General features: G+C 38.8%; 4 protein-coding genes across 4 annotated transcripts in view; 1 reads left to right on the top strand and 3 right to left on the bottom strand.

Annotated features, from left to right (window-relative positions):
- The window catches only part of LOC140942912 (tubulin--tyrosine ligase-like), a 30,890-nt gene extending 19,374 nt beyond the window's left edge, over positions 1 to 11,516 (top strand). Inside the window, exon 8 of the mRNA XM_073391931.1 lies at positions 11,253 to 11,516. Within this exon, the coding sequence (XP_073248032.1) occupies positions 11,253 to 11,375 (123 nt within the window). The 3' untranslated portion in view covers positions 11,376 to 11,516. The remainder of the gene's footprint in view (positions 1 to 11,252) is intronic.
- LOC140942911 (uncharacterized) lies at positions 423 to 4,151 on the bottom strand. The gene is made up of 2 exons (XM_073391929.1): positions 3,047 to 4,151; positions 423 to 578 (listed from the first exon to the last, which is right to left on the bottom strand). Exons 1-2 carry the CDS (start codon positions 4,064 to 4,066, stop codon positions 513 to 515), a joined length of 1,086 nt encoding a protein of 361 aa, XP_073248030.1. The 5' UTR covers positions 4,067 to 4,151; the 3' UTR covers positions 423 to 512.
- Positions 8,326 to 9,676, bottom strand: LOC140943452 (uncharacterized). Its single transcript, XM_073392541.1, has one exon. The coding sequence runs from the start codon at positions 9,578 to 9,580 to the stop codon at positions 8,441 to 8,443; it is 1,140 nt and encodes a 379-aa protein (XP_073248642.1). The 5' UTR covers positions 9,581 to 9,676; the 3' UTR covers positions 8,326 to 8,440.
- A 3,174-nt stretch (positions 11,517 to 14,690) lies between the features above and the next one.
- On the bottom strand, positions 14,691 to 16,083 carry LOC140943695 (uncharacterized). The gene has a single exon (XM_073392805.1). The coding sequence runs from the start codon at positions 15,977 to 15,979 to the stop codon at positions 14,831 to 14,833; it is 1,149 nt and encodes a 382-aa protein (XP_073248906.1). The 5' UTR covers positions 15,980 to 16,083; the 3' UTR covers positions 14,691 to 14,830.
- Between the last annotated feature and the right edge of the window lie 938 nt (positions 16,084 to 17,021).

Raw genomic sequence — 17,021 nt, 5'->3', positions numbered from 1 at the left:
AGCAACAGGGTTTATGAAGAATATTATCATTGGAAATTGGAAATAATGCTGTTTTCATGATCACTAGATCACAATACTTCTGGTTATGTCTTCTGTTGCCATTCAACCATCCTTTATACACAAAGGGATGTGAGTAAGGATGGTCAGGGGGTCTCAGCACTCCAAGAGGACTCCCAGGGGAGGGGATACTATAAAAAAATTAATATTGAATTTAAAACTCTTAAAGAGACAAGTTCAGCTGAGGTGGCTAAGAACCAAGCAGCCAATTAAGAGCTATAAATATGCTGAAAAAAAGTTATTTTGTTTTAGATAATAATAATTATTATAAAATTTATAAAAATTCTTTTCTTTTCAATTGCACAAGCCATTTGGGATATGGTGTGGAAAGTGTTACTCACCAGAGGTAAGACTGTACCTAGTTTCTGACTTTTGACTTGTTTTCTTCTTGTTTAGATCTCTCCTACCAGACCTGGTGGAAGAACTTGTAAAAAAAGCAATAGATCCACTCTTCCCTAACCACAACAACAATGAGCCTGGCAACAACTGTCACTCTGACAGCAAAAAATGTTGCAGTCCATCTTAAAAAGATTTAGATATTTAGGATATTTGGAAATCTTGTTTCTTAAAGCCATTAAATGCTTATGTCTTTGTTTGTAGTTGAGGGACGCCATGGCGTAAGTAAGATAGTATAATAGTAGTAAACATTACATTCTTGTATAACTCAGTTGAAATCTGTCATCTTTCATTTATTTCTAGCCATGAACAATTCCTGACCTTCTCTTAGGGCACTTTCCAAAAGTCAGAACTAGGTGGCCAGACTGGTCATTTTGGAGATGAAATGTTTGAAATGTTAGTCTGCTCTTGAAATTTTTACCAAAAGCCATTACTGTCATGCGTACTATTTAGGAAAAAAACTGATCTGGTGGATAGTAATGAATTCTTCTTACAATTGGACCAATATAGCTACCCAGTTGTGACAAAATGGTTAAGTTCCCTTGACAGAGGTATGGAAAAACAAGCAACAAAAAATGTGCAACTTCTTTTGTGAATTTGCTGCAAAATGAGTTAAATAGGGATGTTGCGTGTTTTACCATCGACAAAAAAAACACCTTGCAACCTTATTTGTTGCAACACAGGTTCAAACTAGCCTGTGTGGCAGACGTTCCATATGGAAGGGGTGATGATGATGATGATGATGAACTTTATTCATGTGTCGATGTATTTAGCTGACGCTAATTGGGGACACAACATAAAGATAAAATAAATAATGAATAATATGATAAAGAAAAGATAAGAAATAAAAAAGCTATATAAAAAAATGCTATAGTATAATTAACAATATATATTATTCTTTGAAATCGAGGTAAATAGTGGCTAAATATTTACTGAGCCGCAAAAGCGGCGAAGTAAATATTCCCAAAGCCACTATTCCCAGAGAATGAAAAGAATTTTATTGTTTTGGTATATACACATGAAGTGATCTCAACAAAATAAGAGAGGAAACCATTAAAAAGAACAATTTGATTGACTGTCAAATCACGCGTAAGTTTAAAAATAGATCTTTGCAGAATTTTCAAACATGACAATTCACAAGTTTATCATTTTGCAAACAACAGCGTAATGGCTTAAATGGAACCGCTAAAAGTTTGAACTGTTTCCTTGCCTGAGAAGAAAAGTGGAGCTTTGTTGTTTTCTGTTGACTCGCTAAGTTTATAGCCAAAAGGGCTTGTTGTGTCGTTCTTCGCATGAAGTGCTGACAAAAATGGCCGGCTCGGTTGCTTGAGGTAAGACGTTGTCTTCCTGTATCATTCTTTTTCCTCTTTACTTGAAACGTAGAATGTCTGCAAACATTTCCTTTTAAATTTGTTTGTCATAAACTTCGATTTTTGATCCAAAATTTTCTTGTTACAAAATGCTGAGTTTACGAAACGGCTTCCTCTACACGAATACATGGGAGTTGTAAACAATCCATCGAGCGCAAAACTCAGCTACAGTAAATTGAAAAATGCCATATAATTGAATCCTTCCAAGTCTTTTCTTGCCTTAAAAAAAGTCAGCCCTAGGATTTTGTCGACTTTTAAAAGATAGTTCTCTAAAAAAAATGGGAAAAACATCGAGCTCACACATTATCCACTTGCTAGGAGGTAAATATTGTTAATTAGTCCGAGATAGCGAACCAATCAGATTGCCTAAATCACCAAGATCACTGAGTGTGTATTTACTAATCCTATATATATTATATATACATTTACAATATGCTAAAATAATCGAAACAATTTTAGGAACACGGGCACAACCTAAGAGGTACAAATTACGTATGCGGAGCAATTGTTGCCATTTATCAGTTCAGTAAGATCCTTACATCTAACATGGAACTTAAACCTAGATAGGCTGCTCGATTCAGTGATGTTTTTATCTAACTTGTTCCATAAAAGGGGTCCAAGATATCTAAGAGAGTGACTACCATACAATACAGAATTAAATCTAGGAATATCAAAATTTTGGTTTCTAAAATTATATTTACAAGACTTAGTACTGAAAATGCCACAAATGAAATCAGGAACTAGCCTATATTTAACCTTGTACATGAGTATAACTACCGTATATCTTGTAATCTCCTATTAAGAAGGCTTGGTATGCAATTTGGGTGCCCAAAATCCCCTTTCCTTCCCTTTCGAACACCTGCCACACAGGCTAGTTTAAACATATGTGGTAAAACATGCAACATTGCTACTCAACTCAATTTGCAGCATTTTTGCAAAACAGGTTGCACATTCTTGGTTGCCTGTTTTACTGTAAATGTAGCTATACGCATGCAATTCTATACTCTCTCCCAGAGAGAATCAGAACTGGACAGAATCAGCCTGTTCTATGCTTACTTGTAAAGCAAGTAATCTTTCAGTGTGGATGGAATTGCCAAGCTTTTAACTTTATCACTGTAACCAGTGTGAATTGTATCCACAATAAAACATCTACAGATATCTTGTAAGGACCTTAGCCTGCATCTATATTCAAAAACCTTAATAAATTCTTTATCATCACACACCATTAACTGTCCTTTATGATTCAGATTCATTCCAACTTCCTTTCGTGAATCTTCTTCAGCAGGTTTTAAACCTGATACAATGAGTTGTGCATTGCTGCCTTCTATTAACGACTCCAACAACACAATTTTCTCTCCCTCTGCAATAATCAGGTTTTGCCCATCATGGATAAATCCTCTCAAATTATCGATGTGATTCTCTTCTCCATCAAGCATATAATAACTAATTGTTGCTTCGTCTTGCATTTTAAATTGCTCTAATTCTTTTTTCTCTTCATCTTCATCTTCATCTTCGCTTCCTTGCTCTTTTCGTTCGCAGCTAAGACTTATTTTTGCTATTATTAACGAAGAAAGGGCTTCATAATCTTCAAATTCGTATTCAGCTCGTATCACCTTACCATCTGGAGAACCGCAAAGCAGACCAATTCCTCCATATTCTTCATCTTCTTCATCAGGAAGTGGAACACAAATTTCTCTCATTTTAAGGACTTTTAAACTGTTCCAGTCCATAAATATTTCATACAAACCAGGATCTAATTCCACCGAACCTGCCACAAGAAGGCTTTTCTGCGGGGTCAAAGCGATCACTCCAGGATAGCTTAAAGAAGGCACTTTTAGTTCAAGTTCGGAAGAATCAAATGTGTCTTTCTCAAGAGAGTAAATCTCAACTGATCCCCCGCTATATAGTACTGAACAGCTTACCGCAACACGATTGCCAGGTAGCAATGACATGTTGAAATCTACATCTGGCCCGAGGTCACATTCGGCCATCACTTCTCCACAGACATGATTCCAAACGGAGATTCCTTCATTGAAATCCATTGTCACAAATAAACCCAAAACTGGGTTGTAGGAGACACCATTTCCACTATTCACTCCTTCTGGAATCTTAACTGTGGACACACAATTGTTTGCAAGAACTTTCATATTTCCCCAAATATTTCGTTGGTACACAATGTACAGCTGGCGGGGTACACGTATGCGCAGACTCTGTTCAAAGAGTTTTTGCAAACTTGCAAACATTCAGTCCAAGAGAGACTCAGTCAAATAGACAGGGAGTCAAATCACCAAATGTAGAGCGGAAAAACTGCGTCACTCAACTTTTCTGCTCGGTGCTCGACTTTCTGCAACCAACAGTCAACATGGCCGCCATCTTTTTTAAAGAAATGTGAGGGGAATCTGGGGAGAGAGAAAATTGCCTCAGGAGGGTGGGGTGGGGAGTTTGTCTAAATTAATAAACACGTGTAAAGGGTTGGTAAAAAAATTATACGGGTAGCACTGCGCATAACGTATGTAAATGGTCGGGGGGGGGGGGGTACTCGATATATCCTTGGATGGGAAGGTGCGGCGCGGCCCCTCATACCCTGACCCTGTTTAAGACAAATATCGCTGATTTTCCTACCCTGTTTATGACAGAATTCTGATTTTTGATACCCTGTTTAAGGCATTTAATTAACATTAGAGCTTGTAAAAATTTCGCTGTTTATCATCCAAGAAAAGATATCCTGTTTAAGACAAAAATTGATAAATCGATACCCTGTTTAAGACAAAATCCCGAAAAACATACCCTGGCTGGCCGCGCGTCCCCATTAAGCCCCTATAAGGGAGTACCCCCCCCCCGGGGGGGGTAAATGGTCTACTAGATGTCCACCGACACTCTCAAATAAATGCCTCTGATCTTACTAGCAGTAACCGATGGTTAAGAAGTGAGAGAATGTGTCTTGGGAGAGACCTCCCTTATATAAGCCACATAGGTATGTGCTGCCCCAGAGGACATGGTGTTATCATTGTTTTGGTCTGAAAATGGGTTTTGACTTTGCCCATTTCACTCTGGAATCATGTAGGGTTTTCATGGAAATTACAGGAGTGTATGAAGGTATTTAATATTCTTTCAATTCCAAATGAAAAGGCCGAGAAATAATCGGTAGTGGGATCTAGGAAATCTTTTTTTGGTGTTCAAATCTAAGGAATAAGAACAATGGTTTGTTGACATTTGGTTGGTGGGGGCGGGATCTCTGCAAAGACAGATGGACTGGATTTTGTTCAAAAGCATACTGTATCAATTTTGTCTTGTTTGTTACAGTTACAAGAATAAATGCCTCTTATCCATTAAACACCCCCCGCTTGGACCCCTAAAATTTAATAGAATAGATCATTTACAGTATACAGGGATTGATCTAATCCAGGTCTTGTTGATACCTAAGAGAGGTTCATTCTTTATGAGATAGGGGAGCTGTTGGGATTTAAGGAGGGCCATGAAAAAAAATATGGCTTTAAAGGGGGGGGGGGGGGGTCAGGAGAACAATTCTGGGTGTAAATGGTGGCCATCAAAAAATTCCATCAAGTGTTGCAGTGAAGGCATCTATAATGATGCAAACACAGGGGGGTAGCCAGGATTTTTCAAAGGGGGGGTCTCAGAGGCTTTATACCGCTGCTCTCCCTCGTGTATCAGTGGGTTCAGTCGTATTATCGCGGCATGAAGGCCCATAGTAACTAAAGACAAGAGCCAATGACAAAAATACTTTACAAAAAAACAAATTTTAAAAATGTGGGCTTTTCAACAATGGCTTTTACAGCCAAGATATTGTCATGGCGTTTTCGCCACCTAAATATTATAGGTTGTTTGCTCAAAAGAAGGCCTAGAAAGGGGGGGTCACAGGGACCCCAGGACCCCCCCTAGCTACACCCCTGAAACAGCCTACCAGAATGCCAAAAACCAGCATATCTGATGTTCAGAAAGATCAAATTTCCTTGGGAAGCAAGCCCTCGAACCCCCTACTTTATTATGTAATATAAAGCAATAACCCCACTAAAATGCAAAAAGCATACTAAATCGAACGTTTTATGGCAAAAAAACAAACAAACAAACAAACAAAAAAACTTCATTTCCATAACAAAAATGGAATGTCTCTTGCATTGCTATTGAGAAAGCTCGCAAAGTTTCTCCTGCGGTTCTTATTTGCTAGTGTCTGTTCTCTACTAATGGCCATTTCTATTTGATTTACTTTCAGTTCGGCATTGTTCATTTTTTCTTCATGTGTTCTTTCTCTTTCCTTTTTTTTTTGGGGGGGGGGAGGGCACTCACACATTTCTAATGAAGAGAGGAGGTCATCATGTACTTCATGAACTGCCAGTCAATTCCTACCAGCCCCTCCTCCTCCATAAAAATAAATTGTTCCTAATAATATTTTGTCCTATTCAATTGCAGGAATTGACCACAGAGGGTTTAGGCTATCACAGCTTTCAACTGTTTGGATTCGATTTTATGGTTGATCACAGTTTCATGTCTGGTTACTGGAAGTTAATGGAGCACCAGCCAGTGCAAAGTAAGCTAACTGGATAGTTTTCACTAGCGATGGAGTTTTAAGTGGAGTCCCTAAAGTACTTTTGCATGACCTAGTGAATAAAAGTTTGGGGTTAAGAGTGGAGTCATAAGCATCGGAGTGGTATGAACCAGTCAACAATTCCATTTTCTTCTAACTCAGCTTATTATAATATGACTCCGTCACTTACGATCTGGTGAATCGAGAACCACATTGTCAGAGTCCAAAGCAGAAGCAAAAGGATAAACCAGTCATGATGCTTGTTACCATGCTTTGTGATTGGTTCAGAACTTGCACCTCTTCTTTGTAAGTTGTTTCTGATTAAGCATAAAGGAATTGGAGGTGTAAGAATCAGTCAGTGTTTCCTTTTCTTCCGGCCCAGCTTATGACTATGTTACTTACGATTTAGTGAAAACCAGATTGTCAGAGTCGAAAGCAGAAGCAACAGGTTAAACTAATGACAACGCTTTTTCCAGTGTATTGTGTTCACTTGGCCTGTTCCACGCTCTGAGATAGTCGGGTCCACAGAATTGAGAAAGCGCAAACACAAAAACAAAATGGGAGGAAACCAGGGAGAACTTACACATATCCCCAGTATCTGAGAGCCTACTTCTGCTTGCAACTCTGATAACCTAGACATCACTAGATTGTAAGCAACAGGGTTTATGAAGAATATTATCATTGGAAATAATGCTGTTTTCACGATCACTACATCACAATACTTCTGGTTATGTCTTCTGTTGCCATAAAAGCCTTTATACACAAACGGATGTGAGTAAAGATGGTCGAGGGGTCTCTGCACTCCAAGAGGACTCCCAGGGGAGGCGATGCTATAAAAAAATTAATTTTGAATTTAAAACTCTTAAAGAGACAACTTCAGCTGAGGTGGCTCAGAACAAGCAGCCAATTAAGAGCTATAAATATGCTGAAAAAAAGTTATTTTGTTTTAAACAATAGTTATTATAGAAGTTATAAAAATGCTTTTCTTTTCAATTCCACAAGCCATTTGGGATATGGTCTGGAAGGTGTTACTCACCAGAGGTTAGACTGTACATACTTTCTGACTTTTGACTTATTTTCTTCTTGTTTAGATCTCTCCTACCAGACCTGGCAGAAGAACTTGTGAGAAAAGCAATAGATCCACTCTTCCCTAACCACAACAACAATGAGCCTGGCAACAGCTGTCACACTGTCAGCAAAAACGTTGCAGTCCACTCGGAGGATTTTTTAAAGTGATTTAGATATTTAGGATATTTGGAATCTGGTTTCTTAAAGCCATTAAATGCTTATGTCTCGTTTGTAGTTGAGGGATACCATGGCATAAATAAGACAGTATAATACTAGTAAAAATTATATTCTTGTATAACTCAGTTGAAAACTGTCATGTTTCATTTATTTCCAGCCATGAACAAGTCCTGACCTTCTCTTAGGGCACTTTTCAAAAGTCAGAACTAGCTGGCCAGACTGGTCATTTTGGAGATGAAATGTTTGAAATGTTAGTCTTCTCTTGAAATTTTTACCAAAAGCCATTACTGTCACGCATACTATCTAGGAAAAAAACTGATCTGGCTGGATAGTCCTGAATTCTCCTTACAATTGGACTGATATAGCTGGCCAGTGCTGACAAAATGGTTAAGTTCCCTTGACAGAGGTACGGTAAAACAAGCAACAAAAAACGTGCAACTTGTTTTGTGAATTTGCTGCAAAATGAGTTGAATAGGGATATTGCATGTTTTACCATCTAAGAAAAAACACCTTGCAACCTTATTTATTTGTTGCAAGACAGGTTCAAACTAGCCTGTGTGGCAGGCGTTCCATATGGAAGGGGTATGGAATTCAAGTGGGCGCCCAAAATCCCCTTTCCCTTCCCCTTTTGAATGCCTGCCACACAGGCTAGTTTAAAGATATGTGGTAAAACATGCAACATTGCTACTCAACTCAATTTGCAACATTTTTGCAAAACAAGATGCACATTCTTGGTTGCCTGTTTTACTGTACATGTAGCTATAGTCATGCAATTCTATACTCTCTCCCACAGAGAATCAGAACTGGACAGAATCAGCCTGTTGTATGCTTACTTGTAAAGCAAGTAATCTTTCAGTGTGGATGGAATTGCCAAGCTTTTAACTTTATCACTGTAACCAGTGTGAGTTGTATCCACAATAACACATCTACAGATATCTTGTAAGGACCTTAGCCTGCATCTATATTCAAAAACCTTAATAAATTCTTTATCATCACACACCATTAACTGTCCTTTATGATTCAGATTCATTCCAACTACCTTTCGTGAATCTTCTTCAGCAGGTTTTAAACCTGATACAATGAGTTGTGCATTGCTGCCTTCTGTTAATGACTCCAACAACACAATTTTCTCTCCCTCTGCAATAATCAGGTTTTGCCCATCATGGATAAATCCTCTCAAATTATCGATCTGATTCCCTTCTCCATCAAGCATATAATAACTAATTGTTGCTTCGTCTTGCATTTTAAATTGCTCTAATTCTACATTCTCTTCATCTTCATCTTCATCTTCATCTTCATCTTCATCTTCATCTTCACTTCCTTGCTCTTTTCGTTTGCAGCTACGACTTACTTTTTCGCAGCTAAGACTTAGTTTTGCTATTTTAATTAACGAAGAAAGGGCTTCATATTGTCCAACTTCGTATTCAGCTCTTATCACCTTACCATCTGGAGAACAACATAGCAGACCAATTTCATTATATTCTTCATCTTCTTCTTCAGGAATTGGAACAATAATTTCTCTCATTTTAACGACTTTAAGATTGTTCCAGTCCATAAATATTTCATACAAAACAGGATCCAATTGCACTGAACTTGCCACAAGAAGGCTTTTCTGCGGGGTCAAAGCGATCGCTCCTGGATCGGTCGAGGAAGGCATTTTTAGTTCAAGTTCGAAAAAATCAAATGTGTCTTTCTCAAGAGAGTAAATCTCAACTGATCCCTCGTAATATGATCCCGACTGGTAGCTTAGCGCAACACGATTGCCAGGAAGCAGTGACACCTTGAAATCTGACCGGAGGTCACATTCGGCCATCACTTCTCCACTGACATGATTCCAAACGGAGATCCCTTCATAGAAATCCACTGTCACAAATAAACCCAAAACTGGGTTGTAGGAGACACCATTTCCACTATTCACTCCTTCTGGAATCTTAACTTTGGACACACAATTGTTTGCAAGAACCTTCATATTTCCCCAAATATTTCGTTTGTACACGTACAAGCGGGGTACACGTAAGCGCAGACTCTGTTCAAAGAGTTTTTGTGAAAACTTGCAAACATTCAGCCTAAGAGAGACTCAGTCAAGTAGACAGGGAGTCATATCAGCAAATGTAGAGCGGAAAAACTGCGTCATTCAACTTTTCTGCTAGGTGCTCGACTTTCTGTGACCAACCAACAGATGGCCGCCATCTTTTTTAAAGAAATGTGAGGGGAACCTGGGGAGAGAGAAAATTGCCTCAGGAGGGTGGGGTCGGCAGTTTGTTTAATAAACACGTGTAAACGGGTGGTAAAGAAATGAAACGAGTAGCACTGCGCATAACGTAATGACAGCAGTGCACATGGATTAAGGTGGACATTTAAATGGTCTACTAGATGTCCACCCACAATCTCAAATAAATGCCTCTTGTCTTACTAGCAGTAACCGATGGTTAGGTCCCTTACAGAAGCCATATAGGTATTTGCCGCCCCCAAGGATATGGTTTTATGGCTGCTTTGGTCTGAAAACGAGTTTTGACTTTGCCCATTTTGCTCTGGAATCATGTAGGGTTTTCAAGGAAATTACAGGAGTGTATAAATGTATTTAATATTGTTTCAATTCCAAATGAAAAGACCAAGAAATAATAATATTGGTAGTGGGATCTAGGAAATCTTATTTTGGTGTTCAAATCTAAGAAATAATAAGAATGGTTTATTGACATTCGGTTGGGGGGTGCGGTAGTGAAAGAGATAGAGTCTCCGGAGGTTGGCATCTCTGCAAAGACAGATAGACTGGATTTTGTTCAAAAGCATACTGTGTCAGTTTTGTCTACTTTGTTACGGTTACAAGAATAAATGCCTCTTACCCATTAAACACCCCCCGCTTGGGCCCCTAAAATTTAATAGATTAGATTATTTACAGTATACAGGGATTGATGTAATCCAGGTTTTGTTGATACCTAAGAGAGGTTCATTTTTTATCAGATAGGGGAGCTGTTGGGATTTAAGGGGGGGCCATGAAAAACATATGGCTTTAAAGGGGGAGGGGGGTCAGGAGAACAATTCTGGGTGTAAAGGGTGGCCATCAAAAAATTCCTTCAAGTTTTGCAGTGAAGGCATCTGTAATAATGCAAACAGCCTACCAGAATGCCAAAAACCAGCATATGTGATGTTCAGAAAGACGTAGAAAGATCAAAATTAATAATTTCCTTGGGAAGCAAGCCCTCGAACCCCCTACTTTATTATGTAATATACAGCAATAACCCCAGTGAAATGCAAAAAGCATACTAAATCAAATGCTTTATTGCAAAAAACAAACAAACAAACTTCATTTCCATAACAAAAATGGAATGTCTTTTGCATTGCTATTGAGGAAGCTCGCAAAGTTTCTCCTGCGGTTCTTATTTGCTAGTGTCTGTTCTCTACTAAAGGCCGTTCAAAATGTCTATTTGATTTATTTTCAGTTCGGGATTATTCATTTTTTCTTTGTGTGTTCTTTCTCTTTCCTTTAATTTGGGGGTGGGGGGGGGGGGGCACTCAAAACATTTTTAATGAAGAGAAGGGGTCATCATGTACTTCATGAACTGCCAGTCAATTCCTACCAGCCCCTCCTCCTCCATAAAAATGAATTCTTCCTAATAATTTTTTGTCCTATTCAATTGCAGGAATTGACCACAGAGGGTTTAGGCTATCACAGCTTTCAACTGTTTGGATTTGATTTTATGGTTGATTCACAGTTTCATGTCTGGTTACTGGAAGTTAATGGAGCACCAGCCAGTGCAAAGTAGGCTAACTGGATAGTTTTCACTAGCGATGGAGTTTTAAGTGGATTCCCAAGAGTGCTTTTGCATGACCTAGTGAATAAAAGTTTGGGGTTAAGAGTGGAGTCATAAGCATCGGAGTCATAAGAACCAGTCAACAATTCCATTTTCTTCTGACTGAGCGCAATATACGATGTTTGTTACCATGCTTTGTGATTGGTTCAGAACTTGCACCACTGCTTTGTAAGTGGTTTCTGATTAAGCATAAAGGAATTGGAGGTGTAAGAATCAGTCAGTGTTTCCTTTTCTTCCCGCCCAGCTTATGACTATGTTGCTTACGATTTAATGAAAACCAGATTGTCAGAGTCGGAAGCAGAAGCAAAGGGTTAAACCAATGACAATGCTTTTTCCCGTGTATTGTGTTCACTTAGCCTCTTCCAGGCTCTGAGATAGTCAGGTCCACAGAATTGAGAAAGCGCAAACACAAAAACAAAATGGCAGGAAACCGGGGAGAGCTTACACATTATCCACACTATCTGAGAGCCTGGAACAGGCTATGATTGGTTTAGTACTTGCACTTCTGCTGGCAACTCTGATAACCTAGACACCACTAGACTGTAAGCAACAGGGTTTATGAAGAATATTGTCATTGGAAATAATGCTGTTTTCATGATCACTAGATCACAATACTTCTGGTTATGTCTTCTGTTGCCACTGAACCAGCTTTTATACACAAAGGGATGTGAGTAAGGATGGTCAGGGGGTCTCTGCACTCCAAGAGGACTCCCAGGGGAGGGGATGCTATAAAAAAATTAATATTGAATTTAAAACTCTTAAAGAGACAAGTTCAGCTGAGGTGGCTAAGAACAAGCAGCCAATTAAGAGCTATAAATATGCTGAAAAAAAGTTATTTTGTTTTAGATAATAATAATTATGATAGAAGTTATAAAAATGCTTTTCTTTTCAATTTGCACAAGCCATTTGGGATATGGTGTGGAAGGTGTTACTCACCAGAGGTAAGACTGTAGCTACTTTCTGACTTTTGACTTGTTTTCTTCATGTTTAGATCCCTCTTACCAGACCTGGCGGAAGAACTTGTAAAAAAAAGCAATAGATCCACTCTTCCCTAACCACAACAACAATGAGCCTGGCAACAACTGTCACTCTGACAGCAAAAAATGTTGCAGTCCATCTGGAGGATTTTTTAAAAAGATATAGATATTTAGGATATTTGGAAATCTTGTTTCTTAAAGCCATTAAATGCTTATGTCTTGTTTGTAGTTGAGGGACGCCATGGCGTAAGTAAGATAGTATAATAGTAGTAAACATTACATTCTTGTATAACTCAGTTGAAAACTGTCATCTTTCATTTATTTCTAGCCATGAACAATTCCTGACCTTCTCTTAGGGCACTAGGTGGGTCAGAACTAGGTGGCCAGACTGGTCATTTTGGAGATGAAATGTTTGAAATGTTAGTCTGCTCTTGAAATTTTTACCAAAAGCCAGTACTGTCATGCGTACTATTTAGGAAAAAACTGATCTGGTGGATAGTAATGAATTCTTCTTACAATTGGACCAATATAGCTACCCAGTTGTGACAAAATGGTTAAGTTCCCTTGACAGAGGTATGGAAAAACAAGCAACAAAAAATGTGCAACTGCTTTTGTGAATTTGCTGCAAAATGAGTTAAATAGGGATGTTGCGTGTTTTACCATCTACAAAAAAAACACCTTGCAACCTTATTTGTTGCAACACAGGTTCAAACTAGCCTGTGTGGCAGACGTTCCATATGGAAGGGGTGATGATGATGATGATGATGAACTTTATTCTTGTGTCGATGTATTTAGCTGATGCTAATTGGGAACACAACATAAAGATAAAATAAATAATGAATAATATGATAAAGAAAAGATAAGAAATAAAAAAGCTATATAAAAAAATGCTATAGTATAATTAACAATTATTCTTTGAAATCGAGGCAAATAGTGGCTATATATTTACTGAGCCGCAAAAGCTGCGAAGTAAATATTCCCAAAGCCACTATTCCCAGAGAATGAAAAGAATGTTATTGTGTTAGTATATACACACGAAGTGATCTCAACAAAATAAGAGAGGAAACCATTAAAAAGAACAATTTGATTGACAGATCAAATCACGCGTAAGTTTAAAAATAGATCTTTGCAGAATTTTCAAACATGACAATTCACCAGTTTATCATTTCGCAAACAACAGCGTAATGGCTTAAATGGAACCGCTAAAAGTTTGAACTGTTTCCTTGCCTGAGAAGAAAAGTGGAGCTTTGTTGTTTTCTGTTGACTCGCTAAGTTTATAGCCAAAAGGGCTTGTTGTGTCATTCTTCGCATGAAGTGCTGACAAAAATGGCCGGCTCGGTTGCTCGAGGTAAGATGTTGTCTTCCTGTATCATTCTTTTTCCTGTTTACTTGAACGTAGAATGTCTGCAAACATTTCCTTTTAAATTTGTTTGTCATAAACTTCGATTTTTGAGCCAAAATCTTCTTGTTACAAAACGCTGAGTTTACGAAACGGCTTCCTCTACACGAATACACGGGAGTTGTAAACAATCCATCGAGCGCAAAACTCAGCTACAGTAAATTGAAAAATGCCATATTGAATCCTTCCAAGTCTTTTTTTTGCCTTAAAAAAAGTCAGCCCTAGGATTTTATCGACTTTTAAAAGATAGTTCTCTAAAAAAATGGGAAAAACATCGAGCTCACACATTATCCACTCGCTAGGAGGTGAATATTGTTAATTAGTCCGAGATAGCGAACCAATCAGATTGCTTAAATCACCAAGATCACTGAGTGTGTATTTACTAATCCTATATATATTATATATACATTTACAATATGCTAAAATAATCGAAACAATTTTAGGAACACGGGCACAACCTAAGAGGTACAAATTACGCACGTGGAGCAATTGTTGCCACTTATCAGTTCAGTAAGATCCTTACTTCTAATATGGAACTTAAACCTAGATAGGCTGCTCGATTCAGTGATGTTTTTATCTAACTTGTTCCATAAAAGGGGTCCAAGATATCTAAGAGAGTGATTACCATACAATACAGAATTAAATCTAGGAATATCAAAATTTTGGTTTCTAAAATTATATTTACAAGACTTAGTACTGAAAATGCCACAAATGAAATCAGGAACTAGCCTATATTTAACCTTGTACATGAGTATAACTATATCTTGTAATCTCCTATTAAGAAGGCTTGGTATGCAATTTGGGTGCCCAAAATCCCCTTTCCTTCCCTTTCGAACACCTGCCACACAGGCTAGTTTAAACATATGTGGTAAAACATGCAACATTGCTACTCAACTCAATTTGCAGCATTTTTGCAAAACAGGTTGCACATTCTTGGTTGCCTGTTTTACTGTAAATGTAGCTATAGGCATGCAATTCTATACTCTCTCCCAGAGAGAATCAGAACCGGACAGAATCAGCCTGTTGTATGCTTACTTGTAAAGCAAGTAATCTTTCAGTGTGGATGGAATTGCCAAGCTTTTAACTTTATCACTGTAACCAGTGTGAATTGTATCCACAATAAAACATCTACAGATATCTTGTAAGGACCTTAGCCTGCATCTATATTCAAAAACCTTAATAAATTCTTTATCATCACACACCATTAACTGTCCTTTATGATTCAGATTCATTCCAACTTCCTTTCGTGAATCTTCCTCAGCAGGTTTTACACCTGATACAATGAGTTGTGCATTGCTGCCTTCTATTAACGACTCCAACAACACAATTTTCTCTCCCTCTGCAATAATCAGGTTTTGCCCATCATGGATAAATCCTCTCAAATTATCGATGTGATTCTCTTCTCCATCAAGCCTATAATAACTAATTGTTGCTTCGTCTTGCATTTTAAATTGCTCTAATTCTTTTTTCTCTTCATCTTCATCTTCATCTTCGCTTCCTTGCTCTTTTCGTTCGCAGCTAAGACTTATTTTTGCTATTATTAACGAAGAAAGGGCTTCACAATCTTCAAATTCGTATTCAGCTCGTATCACCTTACCATCTGGAGAACCGCATAGCAGACCAATTCCTCCATATTCTTCATCTTCTTCATCAGGAAGTGGAACACAAATTTCTCTCATTTTAAGGACTTTTAAACTGTTCCAGTCCATAAATATTTCATACAAACCAGGATCCAATTGCACCGAACCTGCCACAAGAAGGCTTTTCTGCGGGGTCAAAGCGATCACTCCAGGATAGGTTAAAGAAGGCACTTTTAGTTCAAGTTCGGAAAAATCAAATGTGTCTTTCTCAAGAGAGTAAATCTTAACTGATCCCCCGTTATATAGTACTGAACAGCTTACCGCAACACGATTGCCAGGTAGCAACGACATGTTGAGATCTCCATCTTGCCCGAGGTCACATTCGGCCATCTTTCCTCCACTGACATGATTCCAAACGGAGATTCCTTCATTGAAATCCATTGTCACAAATAATCCCAAAACTGGGTTGTAGGAGACACCATTTCCACTATTCACTCCTTCTGGAATCTTAACTGTGGACACACAATTGTTTGCAAGAACCTTCATATTTTCCCAAATATTTCGTTTCTCCACAAAGACTTTTTGAAAACTTGCAAACATTCAGCCCAAGAGAGACTCAGTCAAGTAGACAGGGAGTCAAATCACCAAATGTAGAGTGGAAAACTGCGTCATTCAACTTTTCTGCTAGGTGCTCGACTTTCTGTGACCAAGCAACAGATGGCCGCCATCTTTTTTAAAGAAATGTGAGGGGAATCTGGGGAGAGAGAAAATTGCCTCAGGAGGGTGGGGCGGGAAGTTTGTCTAAATTAATTAATAAACAGGTGTAAACGGGTAGTAAAAAAATGAAACGGGTAGCACTGCGCATAACGTAACGACGGCAGTGCACATGGATTTAGGTGGACATTTAAATGGTCTACTAGATGTCCACCCACACTCTCAAATAAATGCCTCTTGTCTTACTAGTAGTAACCGATGGTTAGGAAGTGAGATAGAATGTGCCCCCTACTCTCGAGAGACCTCCGTTTTATAAGCCACATAGTAAGCCGCTCCAAAGGACATGGTGTTATCATTGTTTTGGTCTAAAAACGGGGTTTGACTTTGCCCATTTCATTTTTAACCGGGTATCATGAAGGGTTTTCGAAGAAATTACAGGAGTGTATAAAAGTATTTATAAATGTTTCAATTCCAAATGAAAAGACCGAGAAATAATTGGTAGTGGGATCTAGGAAATCTTTTTTTGTTGTTCAAATCGATGAAATAATAACGATGGTTTGTTGACTTTCAGTTGGTTGGGGTGGGACAGGGGAAGGAAGGGTTTAGTGAAAGAGATAAAATCTCCAAAGGTTAGCATCTCTGCAAAGACAGATGGAATGGATTTTGTTCAAAAGCATACTGTATCCCCAGGGCTCTCCCCCCTTGGGCGGAGCACTTAGTCCCCAGGGCTCTCCCCCCTTGGGCGGAGCACTTAGTCCCCAGGGCTCTCCCCCCTTGGGCGGAGCACTTAGTCCCCAGGGCTCTCCCCCCTTGGGCGGAGCACTTAGTCCCCAGGGCTCTCCCCCCTTGGGCGGAGCACTTAGTCCCCAGGGCTCTCCCCCCTTGGGCGGAGCACTTAGTCCCCAGGGCTCTCCCCCCTTGGGCGGAG

The sequence above is a fragment of the Porites lutea genome, chromosome 7 (genome assembly GCF_958299795.1).
Source record: "Porites lutea chromosome 7, jaPorLute2.1, whole genome shotgun sequence".
NCBI lineage: Eukaryota > Metazoa > Cnidaria > Anthozoa > Scleractinia > Poritidae > Porites > Porites lutea.
This window is presented reverse-complemented; position numbering and strand designations above follow the sequence as displayed.